Genomic DNA, 14,180 nt, shown 5'->3' on the forward strand with positions numbered 1-14,180 from the left:
ATATTTTGGTATAAATTTGGAAAGCAGCTTTTCCTCATTCCATATTTTGGAGAAAATTGGGAAAACAGCTTTTCCTTGTTCCATATTTTGGTGTAAATTGGGAAAACAGTTTTTCCTGCTTCCATATTTGGGTGTAAATTGGGAAAGCAACTTTTCCCGAGGCTGGATTTTGTGGGAGTGGTGGATCCAAGACTTCCCTGGCTTCAAACTGAGCTTTTCCTCGGGCTGTGCCGAATTAATTGGAATTCAGAGCAGCTCATTCATGCCAAGCACCGGACTCCTTGTGCCAGGAAAAGGGAGGGAAGGAGCAGCTGGAAGTGGAGGAGGATCCTCTTGGCAATTCCCGGGAATTTAAAGCCGTTATGAAACTCTGGGTGGGATTTGGGATCAGTTGGAGCTGATCCCAAAGGGAGGAGATCTGTCATCTCTGCCCTCCTCATTCCCAGCCTCTTCCCACACATCCGAAACTTGGAAAAAATAGAGGATTTGGGGTTTTTTTGGGCAGTTTTAAGGCATCAGGAGAGGATAATAAGGCCCAAACTCCCGAAATTCTTCATGTTTTTCCAGCCTTTTCCACCATCCTCCCAAAGGAGTTTGATCCCACAAGCTGCTTCTTCCCATATTCCACTTGAAAACGCCACGAAACACCAGAAATAATTTCCTAAATCTCCCTTTCCGAGCAGGGAAATCCTGGATTTGTCCCAGGGATGAGATTTGAGCAGAGCCAGGACAGGCAGAGCTCCCCAGGTTCTCCGGGAAGTGAAGTATCCCAAGGGAAAGCTGCTGTTTTAAAGGATTGCAGGTGGATATCAGTTGCTTTTCCCAAGTTTCCACGATGGGAGCGTTCCAAGGAAACGTTGTCGTGCTGCTCCAGCTCCTTGGATCGGGTTTTTTCTTCCCCAAATCGTTCCCAAAAGACTTTTAGGCTGGATTTTGATCTCCTTTGCAGACTTGAGGTTCTGCTGCTCTTTGTCTCTGGGCTTTATTCCCTCAGGGAAGAAGGAAATGACTTGGAAAAGAAATTCCTGAAGGATTTTTTTTCTTTTTTTTCACCACCACGACTTTGGAGCTCCAGGACTGGTTTTCCTGGAAAATATCCTGAACTGTCGCAGGGAAAGCGGGAGAAATGAGGAATCCTGAGGCTGAGGTGTGGAATTAAAGATTCTTTGTGGGAGGTGGTCCTATGGATCGGCAGGAAAACCTCCCCCTCGTGCCCGGGGGCGGGATGTGGGATGACACCAGGGCTGGGATGGGGAAAGTTGGGATAGCTGGATAAGGCTGGGAAAGGGACAGGGGATAGCTGGAATAGCCCAGGCTGGAGACAGGGAATGGAGATAGATGGATCAGGCTCCAATAGGGACAGGAGATCATGGAATCCTGGAATGGTTTGGGTTGGAAGGGAGCGGAAATATCGTGGAATTCTGACCCCTGCCATGGGCAGGGACACCTCCCACTTTCCCAGGTTGCTCCAACCTGGTCTGGGACATTTCCAGGGATGGAGCAGCCACAGCTTCTCTGGGAATTCCATCCCAGCACTTGGGTCTCGGTTGGATCGTTGTGCCAAGATTTCAGGGAGACACGTGAGGGAGATGTGGGAAAACTGGTGAGAATCCCGACGGAAGCGGAAAATCCAAAGAGTGAAGGTTTCAAACACGTCACCGGAGCGGGCCCAGGGTCAGGGGTCATTCCCCGTGCCCTTTTCCTGGAGGATTGGGAATAAAAATATCTGGAGCTGAGTGACCAGGTCCCTCCTGTGCAAGCACTGCCCAGGGCTTGGATTCATGGGATGTGATCCTTCTCCTTTTTCCTTCTCCTTTTTCCTTCTCCTTTTTCCTTCTCCTTTTCCTTTTCCCCTCACCACCCTCCCAGCCAAGAATTCCTTCCCAATATTCCATCTTACCCTCTGGCAGTGGGAAGCCATTCCCTGTGTCCTGTCCCTCCATCCCTTGTCCCAAGTCCCTCTCCAGCTCTCCTGAGAGCCCCTTTAGGCCCTGGGAGGGGCTCCAAGGTTTCCCTGGAGCTTCCCTTCTCCAGGCTGGACATTCCCAGCTCTCCCAGTCTCCATTATTTGGAGGACACTTGGAGAAACAACCGAGGCCAGAAGAGGGAAATCCAGTCCCCCCCTTTCTGTTCAGGACTGTAAATAAATCCAGTATTCCGGATAATTGTGTGGGTTGGCCTCTGGCACACGGGGTGTAAGGACCTTTTTTGGGATAACAGTCATGGAAGAAATGCTTCAGATCACTGGGAGATGGGGACACCTGGACCAGGCTGGGCTGGGGACAGGGAATGGGGGCAGGTGTAAGAAAAATTCTTCTTTTAAATTTAGAAAGACAGCATAAAATCATGAAAGAAAGGATTTATTCAGCGTGCTGGGTCTAGTCTCACACCGAGTTTTCAGGGAGAAAAGACCCCTTGGGCATACAACTTATACATTTTATAGGTTTACAAAATAAAACCATTTTTCAGATAAGTTTCATATATTCGTTTTTGCCTAAAAAGGGTTTCTTTTCTCTGAAAAAGAGGCTTTCCCTTCCTTCTGATTTTTTTAGGCAAAAATGAGTATATTAAACTTATCTGAAAAATGGTGGGATTTTGTGAAACTAAAGAATGTATGGAATTTAAATCCAAAGGGTCTTTCTCCCCAAAAAGCTCGGTGTGAGACTGGACCCAGCGCGCTGAATAAATTCTTTCTTTTTGTTTCACGAGTTTTTGCAGTCTTTGTAAATTTAAAAGAGGAATTTTTCCCACAGGTGAGAGCTGAACCAGGCTGGGCTGGGGACGTGGGATGGGCTGGATGGGGTTGTGGAAGGAACAAGGTTTGGGCACAGTTAGACCGGGCTGGGCTGGGAACAGACACTGCGATCGGGGTGACCAGGCTGACATGGGCACAAGGGACAGTTGGCCCGGGCTGTGCTGGGCTTGGGCTCGGGCTCGGGCTCGGGCTCGGGCTCGGGCTCAGGCCTAGGCCCAGGCCTAGGCCCGCCTTAGGCCGCGTCGTCCCGGCGCCGTTGCCGGGCAACGGCCGCGCGCGCCACGTGATCGCTCTCGAGGCGCTCACGTGACCTCGGGGCGGCGCCGGTTGATGACGTCACGGCGGGGAGCGGTACCGGGATGGCGGAACGGGAACGGCTGTGCCGGGAAATCCGAGCGCTCCAAGGTATGGGAATACCGGGAATACCGGGGATGGGAACGGCTGTGCCGGGAAATCCGAGCGCTCCAGGGTATGAGAATACCGGCAATAGCCGGGAATACCGGGGATGGGAACGGCTGTTGCCGGGAAATCTGAGCGCTCCAAGGTATGGGAATAGGCGGGAATAGTCGGGAATGCCGGGAATACCGGGGATGGGAATGGTTGTGTGGGGAAATCCGAGCTCTCCAGGGTATGGGAATACCGGGGATGGGAACGGCTGTGCCGGGAAATCCGAGTGCTCTAAGCTATGGGAATGCCGGGAATAGCCAGGAATGGATCCGAGTCCTGCGGGAGGAACGGGGGATTGGGGAGGAACCGGAGAGGATCCCAGATTCCCAGATTGGGAAGGGGAAGGGCTGGGCAGCGCCCAAAGGGTGATGGAAATGGAGAGGGAGGGGAGCCAGGAGTGGTGAGAAAAGGGGGAAGGGGTCCAGGAATGCTGGGAGAAGGGGGGAAGGGAGACGATCCAGGAGTGCTGGGAGAAAAGGGGAGAGGATCCAGGAGCGTTGGGAGAAGATGGGAAAGGACTCAGGAGTGCTGGGAGAAGGAGAAGGAGGGAGAGGACCCAGGAGTTTTGGGAGAAGAGGGAAGTGACACAAGAATGCCGGGAGAAGGGGGGAAGGGAAAGGAGAGGATCCAGGAATGTTGGGAGAAGAGGGAAAGGGACCCAGGAGTGCGAGAAAAAAGAGGAAGAGGACCCAGGAATGCTGGGAAGAGAGTGCTGGGAGAAGGAAGGAGAGGATCCAGGAGTGCTGGGAGAAGGAGGGAGGAGAAGGAAGAGGATGCATGAGTTGTGGGAGAAGAGGGAAGTGATCCAGGAGTGCTTGGAGAAGGGGGAAAGAGAAGGGGAAGGGAGAAGATCCAGGAGTTCTGGGAAAAGACAGGAAAGGACCCAGGAGTGCTGGGAGAAGGGGGAAAGGGAGAGGATCCAGGGGTGTTGGGAGAAGGGGGAAAGGGAAGGGAGAGGATCCAGGAATTCTGGGAGAAGGGGGAAAGGGGAGGGAGAAGATCTGGGAGTACTGAGAGAAGAGGGAAGTGACCAGGAATGTTGGGAGAAGGGAGAAGCGGAAGGGAGAGGATCCAGGAATGTTGGGAGAAGACAGGAAAGGACCCAGGAGTTCTGGGAGAAGGAGTGAGGAGAAGGGAGAGGATCCAGGAGTGTTGGGAGAAGGGGGAAAGGGAAGGAAGTGGATCCAGGAATTCTGGGAGAAGAGGGAAATGGAGAGGATCCAGGAGTGTTGGGAGAAGGGGTAAGGGAAGGAAGAGGATCCAGGAGTTCTGGGAGAAGAGGGAAAGGGAGAAGATCCAGGAGTGTTGGGAGAGGGGGGAGAGGGAAGGAAGAGGATCCAGGAGTTCTGGGAGAAGGGGGAAAGGGAGCAGAGCCAGGAATGCCGAGGGAGGGAACAGAGCCCACGGAGCGTTGAGGGGGGTTGGAATTCCCACCCTGCTGCTCCCTGCAGGATCTGGGATCCCCCTGACTTTGGGAAGGGGGTGTTCCCTGTTCCCTGGGCCCTCCATCCCTTCATTCTCAGCATGGAAGGGGTGTATCCGTGGGATCAGTGGATCCATGGGATCAGTGGATCCATGTGCTCTTCCCAAGCTCCGCAGAGCGCCGGGATTATTTTTTTAGCACCGATTCCTTCTATTTTTATCCCTGCAATTAATTTTTTCCTCGTTTGTGAGACCACAACCTCCCCTCCTCAGGATTTGGGAATTACCTCCCTCCGGGAGCTCCCACGTGGGGGAGGGAGGAGAGGCAGGAAAACACAGTCCTTGGCTTTTCCAGGAGGAATGTGCTGACTCTGCTCCTCCGGCAGCTCCGGAGGAGGAGGAGGAGGAAAAACTTCCCTGCCTGAAGTGCCAGGCTTCAAAATCCTTTGGGAATCACTCCTGGGAAAGGTTTTCTCAACACTGAGGCCAAACAAAGGAAGAACCTCCGGAATGAACAGGGATTTATGATCCAAGTGGTTTTTTTTTTTTTAGTGGATCGAAGCGCTGGGAAGGGGTGGTGGATTCCAGAGGGATTCAGCAGCGAAGTCTTGGAGTTTTTCCTTGAAGGGAACGGAGCTGGGAAGGGGCTGGAGCACCAGGAATGACTGAGGGAGCTGGAAGGGCTCATCCTGGAGAAAAGAGGGATTGGGGGGACCTCTCTGACGGGAGGGGAGAGCCAGGTGGGATTTGGGATCACTCCCAGGGACCAAGGGACAGGACGAGAGGGAACGACCTCAAGTTGTGCCAGGGGAGGGTCAGGTGGGATACTGGGAAAATTCCTTCCTGGAGAGGGTTGTAAAGCATGGGAAGAGGTTGCCTGGAGTCACCATTCCTGAGGGGAATTATTCCTGTGGATGTGGCACTGGAGGACATGGGTCAGGGGTGGCCTTGGAAGCGCTGTGGGAATGTTGGACTCCGTGGGCTCGGAGGGGTTTTCCAACCTCAACGATCCTGGGTTTGTGTTTGGGAATGGCAGGAGGGACAGGACACAGGGAATGGCTTCCCAGGGTTAGATGGGATATTGGGAAGGAATTTTTGGCTGGGAGGGTGGTGAGGGGCTGGGATGGCATTCCCAGAGAAGCTGTGGCTGCCCCATCCCTGGAAGTGTCCCAGACCAGGAACACTTGGGAACAACCTGGGATAGTGGGAGATGTCCCTGCCCATGGAAGGCGATGGAATTCCGTGATCTTTCCTCTCCCTTCCCACCCAAACCATTCCACGATTCCATGACTTTTCCTTCCGCCGTGGCTTATCCAAACCCAAGTGGGAGCCTGTCGTGATTCCGGCTCCCAAATTCCCGCGGGATCAAGGGATTCACAACCCTCTGTCTCCTCCTTCCCAGGTCTCATCAACAGCCACAGGAACATCCATGGGGATGCTCCGCGACCGCTTCCAACGGCACCTCCCAGGTGGAACAACCCCCGGAGCACCACCTACGGCCGGAGGGGAGCGTTTTCCAGGAATTTCCAAGCTCCCAGGAATTTCCACCCACGCCAGACTCACTCGTGGAGGAAGAAATACTCCCTGGACAACCGGCTGCCGGGATCGACCTCCGAGGTTGGAAGCGCTTCCGGCACATCCCGGGTTTTCGGGAACAACGGGGACAACCCGGCTCCGGAGCCTCCGGAATCGTCGCCGGAGAGACATGTGGATTTCACCACGGATGGGAACATCGTTGTGGGCATCCAGGTGCCACAGAGGGCTGGAGATGCGGGAGCTTCCGGGGAGTTTTCCGGGCAGGAAGCGGCGGTGGCTCCTTCGGGCAATGGGAAAAGTATCCCGGAATCTCCGTACCCGGAAGAGAGAAGACCTTCCCTGTCCATATCCTTTAGTTCCACATCCAGGACCGTGTGTCTGCCCGGAAGTGTGGCTGGAAGCAGCTTTTCCCCCTCTGGAAGCGGCAGCGAAAGCGCCGTGACGCTGAAATCGGAGCCGCAGGAACCTTTGGAATTTCCGGGTCAGGAGCCGGCTGGGAATTCGGGACGGATCAAAACGGAACCACCGTCTCCGGGGCAGAGCTGCGAGGAAGTCAAGGACGCTTCCCTGCTCCCCAAACTCTTTGGGAATGCCAAGGATGCTTCCCTACTCCCCAAACTCTTTGGGAATGCCAAGGTGCCCTCTCCACCCGCTCAGCTCGGGGTGACTTCAGGGAAGAGCAGGTTTCCCATCATTCCCAAGTCTCCCGTCTCCAGCAAATCCCCAAAATTCCGCAAGAACAACTACACCTGGGTGGCAAATCCCGGGAAAAGCTGCCGGCTGGTGAGGAGGTGGGGGAGCCCCCGAGCCGAGAATTCCAGGAAAGGCCTCGGGGGGGCGGAAAGAGGAACCAAAACATCCCCCCGGGCGGATTTGGGAGCGAAGGCGAAAAAATCGGGATTGCAATCCAAGCTGGGAGGGGTCTCTCCCAGCAAATACAAGTGGAAAGCCTCCAGCCTGCCGGCCCTGCCTTCCACTTCCAAGTCGGCATTCCGCTGGAGGTGCGAGGATCAGAGGAAGCCTCCCGACATTCCGTGTCCCGGAAGTGCTCCCGTGGCTCCGAGCGCCGCTTCCGTGGGTCTCGGAGCGGGGAAATCCTTTGGAGAGGTCCCGTTATCCACTTATAAAGTGAAGAGTCGGACCAAGATCATCAAGAGGAAAGGGAACGTGGGGTGAGTTCGGGGGGTTTTTCCGGGCGCCGTCGGAAAATGCCGGTTGGATTTCGCGTCCGCTGGTTTCGTGGGAGTTGCGGCTGTGGAATTCCGACGAATTTTAGGGTTTATGTATTTGGAATTTATATGTTTTATAGAATTTATATATATAGAATCCTGGAATGGTTTGGGTGGGAAGGGAGCTTAAAGATCATGGAATTCCAGCCCCGACACCTCCCGCTATCCCAGGTTACTCCAACCCAACCTTGGACACTTCCAGGGATGGGGCAGCCACAGCTTCTCTGGGAATTCCATCCCAGCCCCTCCCCACCCTCCCAGCCAAGACTTCCTTCCCAATATCCCATCTAACCCTGGGAAACCATTCCCTGTGTGCTGTCCCTCCATCCCTTATCCCAAGTCCCTCTCCAGCTCTCCTGGAGCCCCTTTAGGCCCTGGAAGGGGCTCCAAGGTCTCCCTGGATCCTTCCCTTCTCCAGGCTGGATATTCCCAGCTGTCCCAACCTGTCTCCAGCCCTTGGAGCATCTCCATGGCCTCCTCCAGCAGCTCCACATCCTTCTGCTGTTGGGAATCCACAGTTGGATCCTGTGATTCCCCGAGGTCTCCGACACCTCCTCTCTCAGCACAGGAAGCCGCATTTTGTTGGATTTATTTTCCAGTTCCCATAAAATTGTGTTTGGGGCTTGGGAAGAACAGGAGAAGTGTCTTGGATCGTTGTCTGTCCCTGTAAAGCCCTGGGATGGAGCAGGAATGGGAGATGAGCTCAGGATTCCGGGAAGAAGCACCATCCACAGTGTTTTCCTGCCTGTGTTCTCTCCACCTGGAAAACTGCTCTTGGTGATGCAGTAATCCATGGAATGGATTGGGAATCTGGTGCCTGAATTCCTGCTCCTATTTTCCGGCTCCTCTACTCAGTGTTTTCCCAGAGGTTTCCATCCTTGCCTTTCCCTTGTTTTGCTGGGAAAACTGGCTGTGGGTGGACTGTGCTGGAAAATCACTCTGGAGCAACGTGCCTGGAAAAGCTGGGAATGTTCTGGTGTTTTTGGCAGTTGGAGACTCCCTCCTTCTTGCTAAAGTCCAGCAGGACCAGGAGAGGGATCATGGATCATCCCCCTGTGCTGGGCACTGGGGAGGCACCTGAAATCCTGGGATTTTGGGGTTCCCAGATCCAGGATCTTGAGGGATTGGAGCGTGTCCAGGAAAAGGAACGGAACTGGGAAAGGGTCTGGAGCAGCAGGAGCAGCTGAGGGAGCTGGGGGAGCTCATCCTGGAGAAAAGGGGGATCAGGGGGGACCTTCCTGCTCCTTACAATTCCCTGACAGGAGGGGGGAGCCGGGTGGGATTTGGGATCACTCCCAGGGAACAAGGAATGGGACGAGAGGAAACGGCCTCAAGCCGAGCCAGAGGAGGTTTAGTGGGATATTGGGAAAAATTCCTTCCTGGAAAGGGTGATCAGGCACTGGCACAGGCTGCCCTGGAGGGATTGAACATCCCTGTGGATGTGACAGTTGGGGACATGGATCAGGGGTGGCCTTGGAATGCTGTGGGAGTGATTGGACTTGATCTCAGAGCTCTTTTCCAAGCGAAATGATTCCACAATTCCCTGATTCTATGATTCCATCCCTCACATCTGTTGGTCAGAAAGCAACGTGTGAGTTTGACTCTCAAATCCCTCCTTCTCCGGCTGTTCTTTGCCAGAAATTCCTCCCATTTCCCACTTTACTTGGAATTTTCCCCTCAGAGCTTCTCCCCCTTTTCCGGAGGAGCTGCGCGGTGGGATTCCGGTGTCTCCTCTTTTCCCTGGAACTCTGGAGAGGGACACTGGGTGTGGGAATGATTGGACTTGATCTCAGAGCTCTTTTCCAACCAAAATGATTCCACAATTCCACTATTCCATCCCTTACATCCATTGACCAGAAGGCAACGTGTGAGTTTGGCTCTCAAATCCCTCCTTCTCTGGCTGTTCTTTGCCAGAAATTCCTCCCATTTCCCAATTTACTTGGAATTTTCCCCTCAGAGCTTCTCCCCCTTTTCCGGAGGAGCTGCACGGTGGGATTCCGGTGTCTCCTCTTTTCCCTGGAGCTCTGGAGGTCACCTTTCCACTCCTTCCTAACCATGTGACCTTTCCCATTCCCAGTTTCCCGACGGAGAAGAAGAACATCTCGCCCGGCGCGGCCCTGAAGAGCCGCTTCCACCTCCGGAGGAAAAATTCCGCGCGGGGAAAACCGTCGGCGACTCCGAAACGCTCCTCTCCCAGGATCCTGGTCCAGGTCTCCAGGCACAGGCTCCGCAGGATTCCGGCCACCAGGAATCCACAGGGGGCCACCAAGGAAGGTAGGAACAGGCATTCCAAAGGCTCTCTGAAGTGCTTCCAAGGCTCTTGGATTTGGGAATGTGTCGTTGGGCCTGGAGCAAACGCTGAGGGGATGTTTGACTCCTCCCTTCTCCCAGATCCATCCCGGGCTTTGGCGTCTCCAGACAAAGGAATTTTCAGGCTGTTCCTTGCTTTTCATGTGGTTTTCTCGGACTTTCAGGTGTCCAATGGGAAGGTATTCCAGGAGGGAAGCGGTTGGCAGAGGCAGGAATCCATAATCTCTTCCCTGTATCCCATTTCTATGTCCCATTTTGGATTTCATTTGCTTAAACCTGCAATAATTAGAGGGATAACGAGTCCATTTGTTTGGGAACTGGGAATTCGCATCCCTATCCAGCTGCCTTGGGTTGGGAATTCTCAGTGCGGCGTTCGAGAGCCACTCTGACATTCCATGGGTGTGGAATGTTGTCGGGAATGTTTGTGGCTCTGGGTTGGGTTTCGCTGTTCCGTAGGAACAATTTTGCGGACAAGAGGCTTCTCCCACCTGGAATGTGGTTGTTTTGGATGGATGTGGAGCACGTTTTCCTGGTGTGCCAGTGGGAATTGCTGAGACAGGGATTTGGATTCTGATGTGTCTCCAGAGATATTTTGGGGTTACAGTTCTTTTCCATTCCAATCACTGCTCTGGGATGTTGTATTTTCCTGGATGATGGACTTGGGACAAGGCCTGGAGCGACAGGATAACAGGGAATGACTTCCCACTGCCACAGGGTTAGATGGGATATTGGGAAGGAATTCTTGGCTGGGAGAGTGGGGAGAGGCTGGGCTGGAATTCCCAGAGAAGCTGTGGCTGCCCCATCCCTGGAAGTGTCCAAGGTCGGGTTGGAGCAACCTGGGATGGCAGGAGATGTCCCTGCCCATGGAAGGAGGGTTGGAATTCCATGATCTTTCCGCTCCCTTCCCACCCAGGATCCCTGGGAGTGACCCGGGGAGTGTCCGGGCTGAGGTTGGAAGGGCAGAGAGGAGGAACAGGCCCTGGAATGTGGGTGGAAAAGCTGGATCAGCCCCATGGATGTGGCTCCTGCTGGGACGCAGCTCGGCTGGTTTCCTGTTTGTCCCGTCCAACAGGATTTTGGGATCCGAGCTTGGAGTCGCTCCTCCCTTTCCCAGGTGCTCGTCCAGCTCCCGACTCTCCAATTCCCAGCTTGGATCCAAATGGATCCCGTTGATCCCATCAACGGAGCAGCTTTTCCAGCCTTGGCTTGGGATTGGAATTTCCCCCGGTGGGAATTGCTTCCCTTTAGGGATCAGGAACGGGGCAAACTGGCAGGAGTTGCCTTGGGATTCTTTGGGAATTAATTCCAAAATCCTCATTGGATTCAGGGGAATGTTTAAGAAACCCCTTGGAAATTGGAGAGTGCCCCAAATCCAGGTGGTTCCGATGGGATGGGGGAGCAGGGAAGTGTCTTTTTGTGTATTTTTGTGTCTTTTTTGGTCTTTTTCAATCTTTTTTGTGCATTTTTGTGCGTTTTTGTGTCTTTTTGTGCCTTTTTAGTGTCTTTTTTTTGTGTCTTTTTATGTCTTTTTTGTACCTTTTTGTGCCTTTTTAGTGTCTTTTTTTGGTGCCTTTTTATGTCTTTTTTGTGCCTTTTTGTGCCTTTTTAGTGTCTTTTTTTGGTGCCTTTTTATGTCTTTTTTGTGCCTTTTTGTGCCTTTTTAGTGTCTTTTTTTGGTGCCTTTTTAATGTCTTTTTGTGCCTTTTTGTGCCTTTTTATGTCTTTTTTTGTTTCTTTTGGGGTCTTTTGGTGTCTTTTTGAGTTTTTGTGCCTTTTTGTGCCTTTTTTGGTCTTTTTGTGCCTTTTTGTGTCTTTCAATGTGTCTTTCAATGTCTTTTAATGTCTTTTAATGTATCGTTTAATGTGTCTTTTTGTGTCGTTTTTATGCCCTTTTGTTCCTTTTTCTGCCTTTTTTGTACCTTTTTATGCCTTTTCTTGTCTTTTGGTACCTTTTTGTGTCTTTTAATGTGTCATTTAATGTCTTTTTGTGCCTTTTTCTTGCCTTTTTGTGCCTTTTTATGCCTTTTTTGGTGTCTTTTTGTGCCTTTTTGTGCCTTTCAATGTCTTTTTTGTTTCTTTTTATTTCTTTTGGGGTTTTTTTTGGGTCTTTTGGTGTCTTTTGATGCCCTTTTGACCCTTTTTGTGCCTTTTGTGTCCTTTTGTGCCTTTTTGTGTCTTTTAATGTCATTTCATTTTTTGTACCTTTTATTGCCTTTTTGTACCTTTTAATGCCTTTATTATGTCTTTTTGTGCCTTTTAATGTCTTTTTCATGTCTTTTGTACCTTTTTTTTGCCTTTTTTTGCCTTTTTGTGCCTTTTCTTGTCTTTTTGTGTCTTTTTGTGCCTTTTTGTGCCTTTTAATGTCTTTTAATGTGTCATTTAATGTATCTTTTTGTACCTTTTTTGTACCTTTTTTGTGCCTTTTTTTGTGCCTTTTTTGTGTCTTTTTTGTTTCTTTTGGGATCTTTTGGGGTCTTTTTGTGCCTTTTTGTGTCTTTTTATGTGTCTTTTAATGTCTTTTGATGTCTTTTAATATCAATTTGTGTGCTCTTTGTGCCTTTTTCTGTCTGTTGTGTCTTTTTTGTTGCCTTTTTGTGTCCTTTAATGTGCTTTAATGTCAGGGCAGTGGCAGCTCCCTGGCCAGGGAACGACACCGTGTGTTGCACACGGGGAAAAACCGTCGGTTTTGTGGGAGAACCGTCGGTTTTCCGGGAGAATCCATCCTGGAATTTGGGCCACAACAACCCCCTGCAACCCCACGGGCTGGGACAGAGCAGCTGGAGAGAGAGAGGGAGCTGGGGGTGAGGATGGACAGCAGGACACAGGCCCAGGGGTGTCCAGGGGGCCAAAAAATCCAATGGATCCTGGCCTGGGTCAGGAAGAGTGTGGCAGCAGGAGCAGGGAAGGGATTGTGCCCCCGTGAGGCCTCACCTCGAGTACTGTGTCCAGCTCTGGGCCCTGAGCTCAGGAAGGACATGGAGGGGCTGGAGCAGATGCAGAGAAGAGCAACGAGGCTGGGGAAGGGTCTGGAGCACAATTCCCATGAGGAGAGGCTGAGGGCGCTGGGGGGGCTCAACCTGGAGAGGAGGAGGCTCAGGGGAGACCTCCTCACTCTCTACAACTCCCTGACAGGAGGGGGGAGCCGGGTGGGATTGGTCTCTTCTCCCAGGAACCAGCAGTAGGACAAGAGGGCTCAGTCTCCAGCTGTGCCAGGGGAGGTTTAGGTTGGATATTAGGAAGAAATTCTTTCCAGAGAGGGTGATCAGCCATTGGAATGAGCTGTCCAGGGAGGGGGTGGATTCTCCATCCCTGGAGGTGTTTCAGGTGAGACTGGATGTGGCATCAGTGCCATGGGCTGGGAACCACGGCGGGGTTGGATCCAGGGTTGGACTTGATGATCTCAGAGGTCTTTTCCCACCCGGCTGATCCTGCAATTCCCCGATTCTGGGAAGCACCCCCCGAGCCCAGCAGAGGGCACTCGTGCCTCTCCCATGCCCTCATCCCACCTTTTCCCGGTTATTGATGGCCTAATTTCCCCTTTATGTGAAGGGAAGCAGATACGGAGTAATTTGCAGCAATAACCTGCTAATGCCGGGCCGGTATCAAAATTCCCCTGTTCATTCCCAGTGGCAGATAAACCACTAATATATAATTATCCTTGCAAATTGGATTGTTTTAAATAACCAACAGGGCCAGAGCAAGGCAAGAGAAGAAAAAAAACCTCTCTCCCATTCCTCTGGAGTTCCTCCCCCCGCCCCCCCCCTTTCCCCTCGCTCCGTAATTGCCGCGTTCCATCAATTCTCCCCCGGCAATCCCAAATTCCAGCACGATCAACATTAAGCTTTTATTCATTGGGATGGCAAAGAGCCGGATCATTTCTCCCTCTTTCTGTTTTTTTTTTTTTTTTTTTGCCTTAACTGGCAAAATTAATCAGGGGGAAGAAGAAGAGAAGGTTTGAAACATCTCCTCACCACCCCCCCCCTTCTGTGTGAGAGAGGTCACTCTATTGCTCAGCAGATAAGGGGGCTAATAAAAAGAAAATTGAATTACTAATGATCACCGGGAAGAGAGTCCATAAAAACCCTGGGATGGGGATGGAGGGAAAAGGGGGGGTTGGAGGGGAAAAAAAAAAAAAAAAGAGGGAATCAATTTTCCTGCTGGATGAGGTGAGCTCGTTTTGTTTTTGTTTTTTTTTTAGTTTGGCCTCGTGTTGTCGGAGATTTAATTGGAAAAAGGAGAAACAAGGGGATGAGGAGGCTGGAGGCGGGAAAATCCAGCAGGGTTTGGTTTGGGATCGTTTGGGAATGATCCAGCTGGATGGGGTTGCTTTGGAATGGTGGAGAAGGGGTTTAATGGAATTCCAAAGGACCTGGGGATCGGGGAGTATCACAGAGGTTCCTCAATGGATTTTCCCCTTCTCTGATGTCCCATTCCAGGAAGGAATTCCCAGGGCTTGCTTGGGCTGGAAGCAGGAGGTTCTC

The 14,180-nt window shown here is 52.0% G+C and overlaps 1 protein-coding gene across 1 annotated transcript in view; it reads left to right on the forward strand.

Annotated features, from left to right (window-relative positions):
- Positions 1-3,039: 3,039 nt before the first annotated feature.
- LOC116789380 (zinc finger CCCH domain-containing protein 3-like) overlaps positions 3,040-14,180 on the forward strand; it is a 116,682-nt gene continuing 105,541 nt past the window's right edge. Inside the window, 3 exon segments of the mRNA XM_032693171.1 lie at positions 3,040-3,160; positions 6,027-7,332; positions 9,467-9,663. Of these exon segments, the coding sequence (XP_032549062.1) occupies positions 3,115-3,160; positions 6,027-7,332; positions 9,467-9,663 (1,549 nt within the window). The 5' untranslated portion in view covers positions 3,040-3,114.

The sequence above is a fragment of the Chiroxiphia lanceolata genome, chromosome 1 (assembly GCF_009829145.1).
Source record: "Chiroxiphia lanceolata isolate bChiLan1 chromosome 1, bChiLan1.pri, whole genome shotgun sequence".
NCBI lineage: Eukaryota > Metazoa > Chordata > Aves > Passeriformes > Pipridae > Chiroxiphia > Chiroxiphia lanceolata.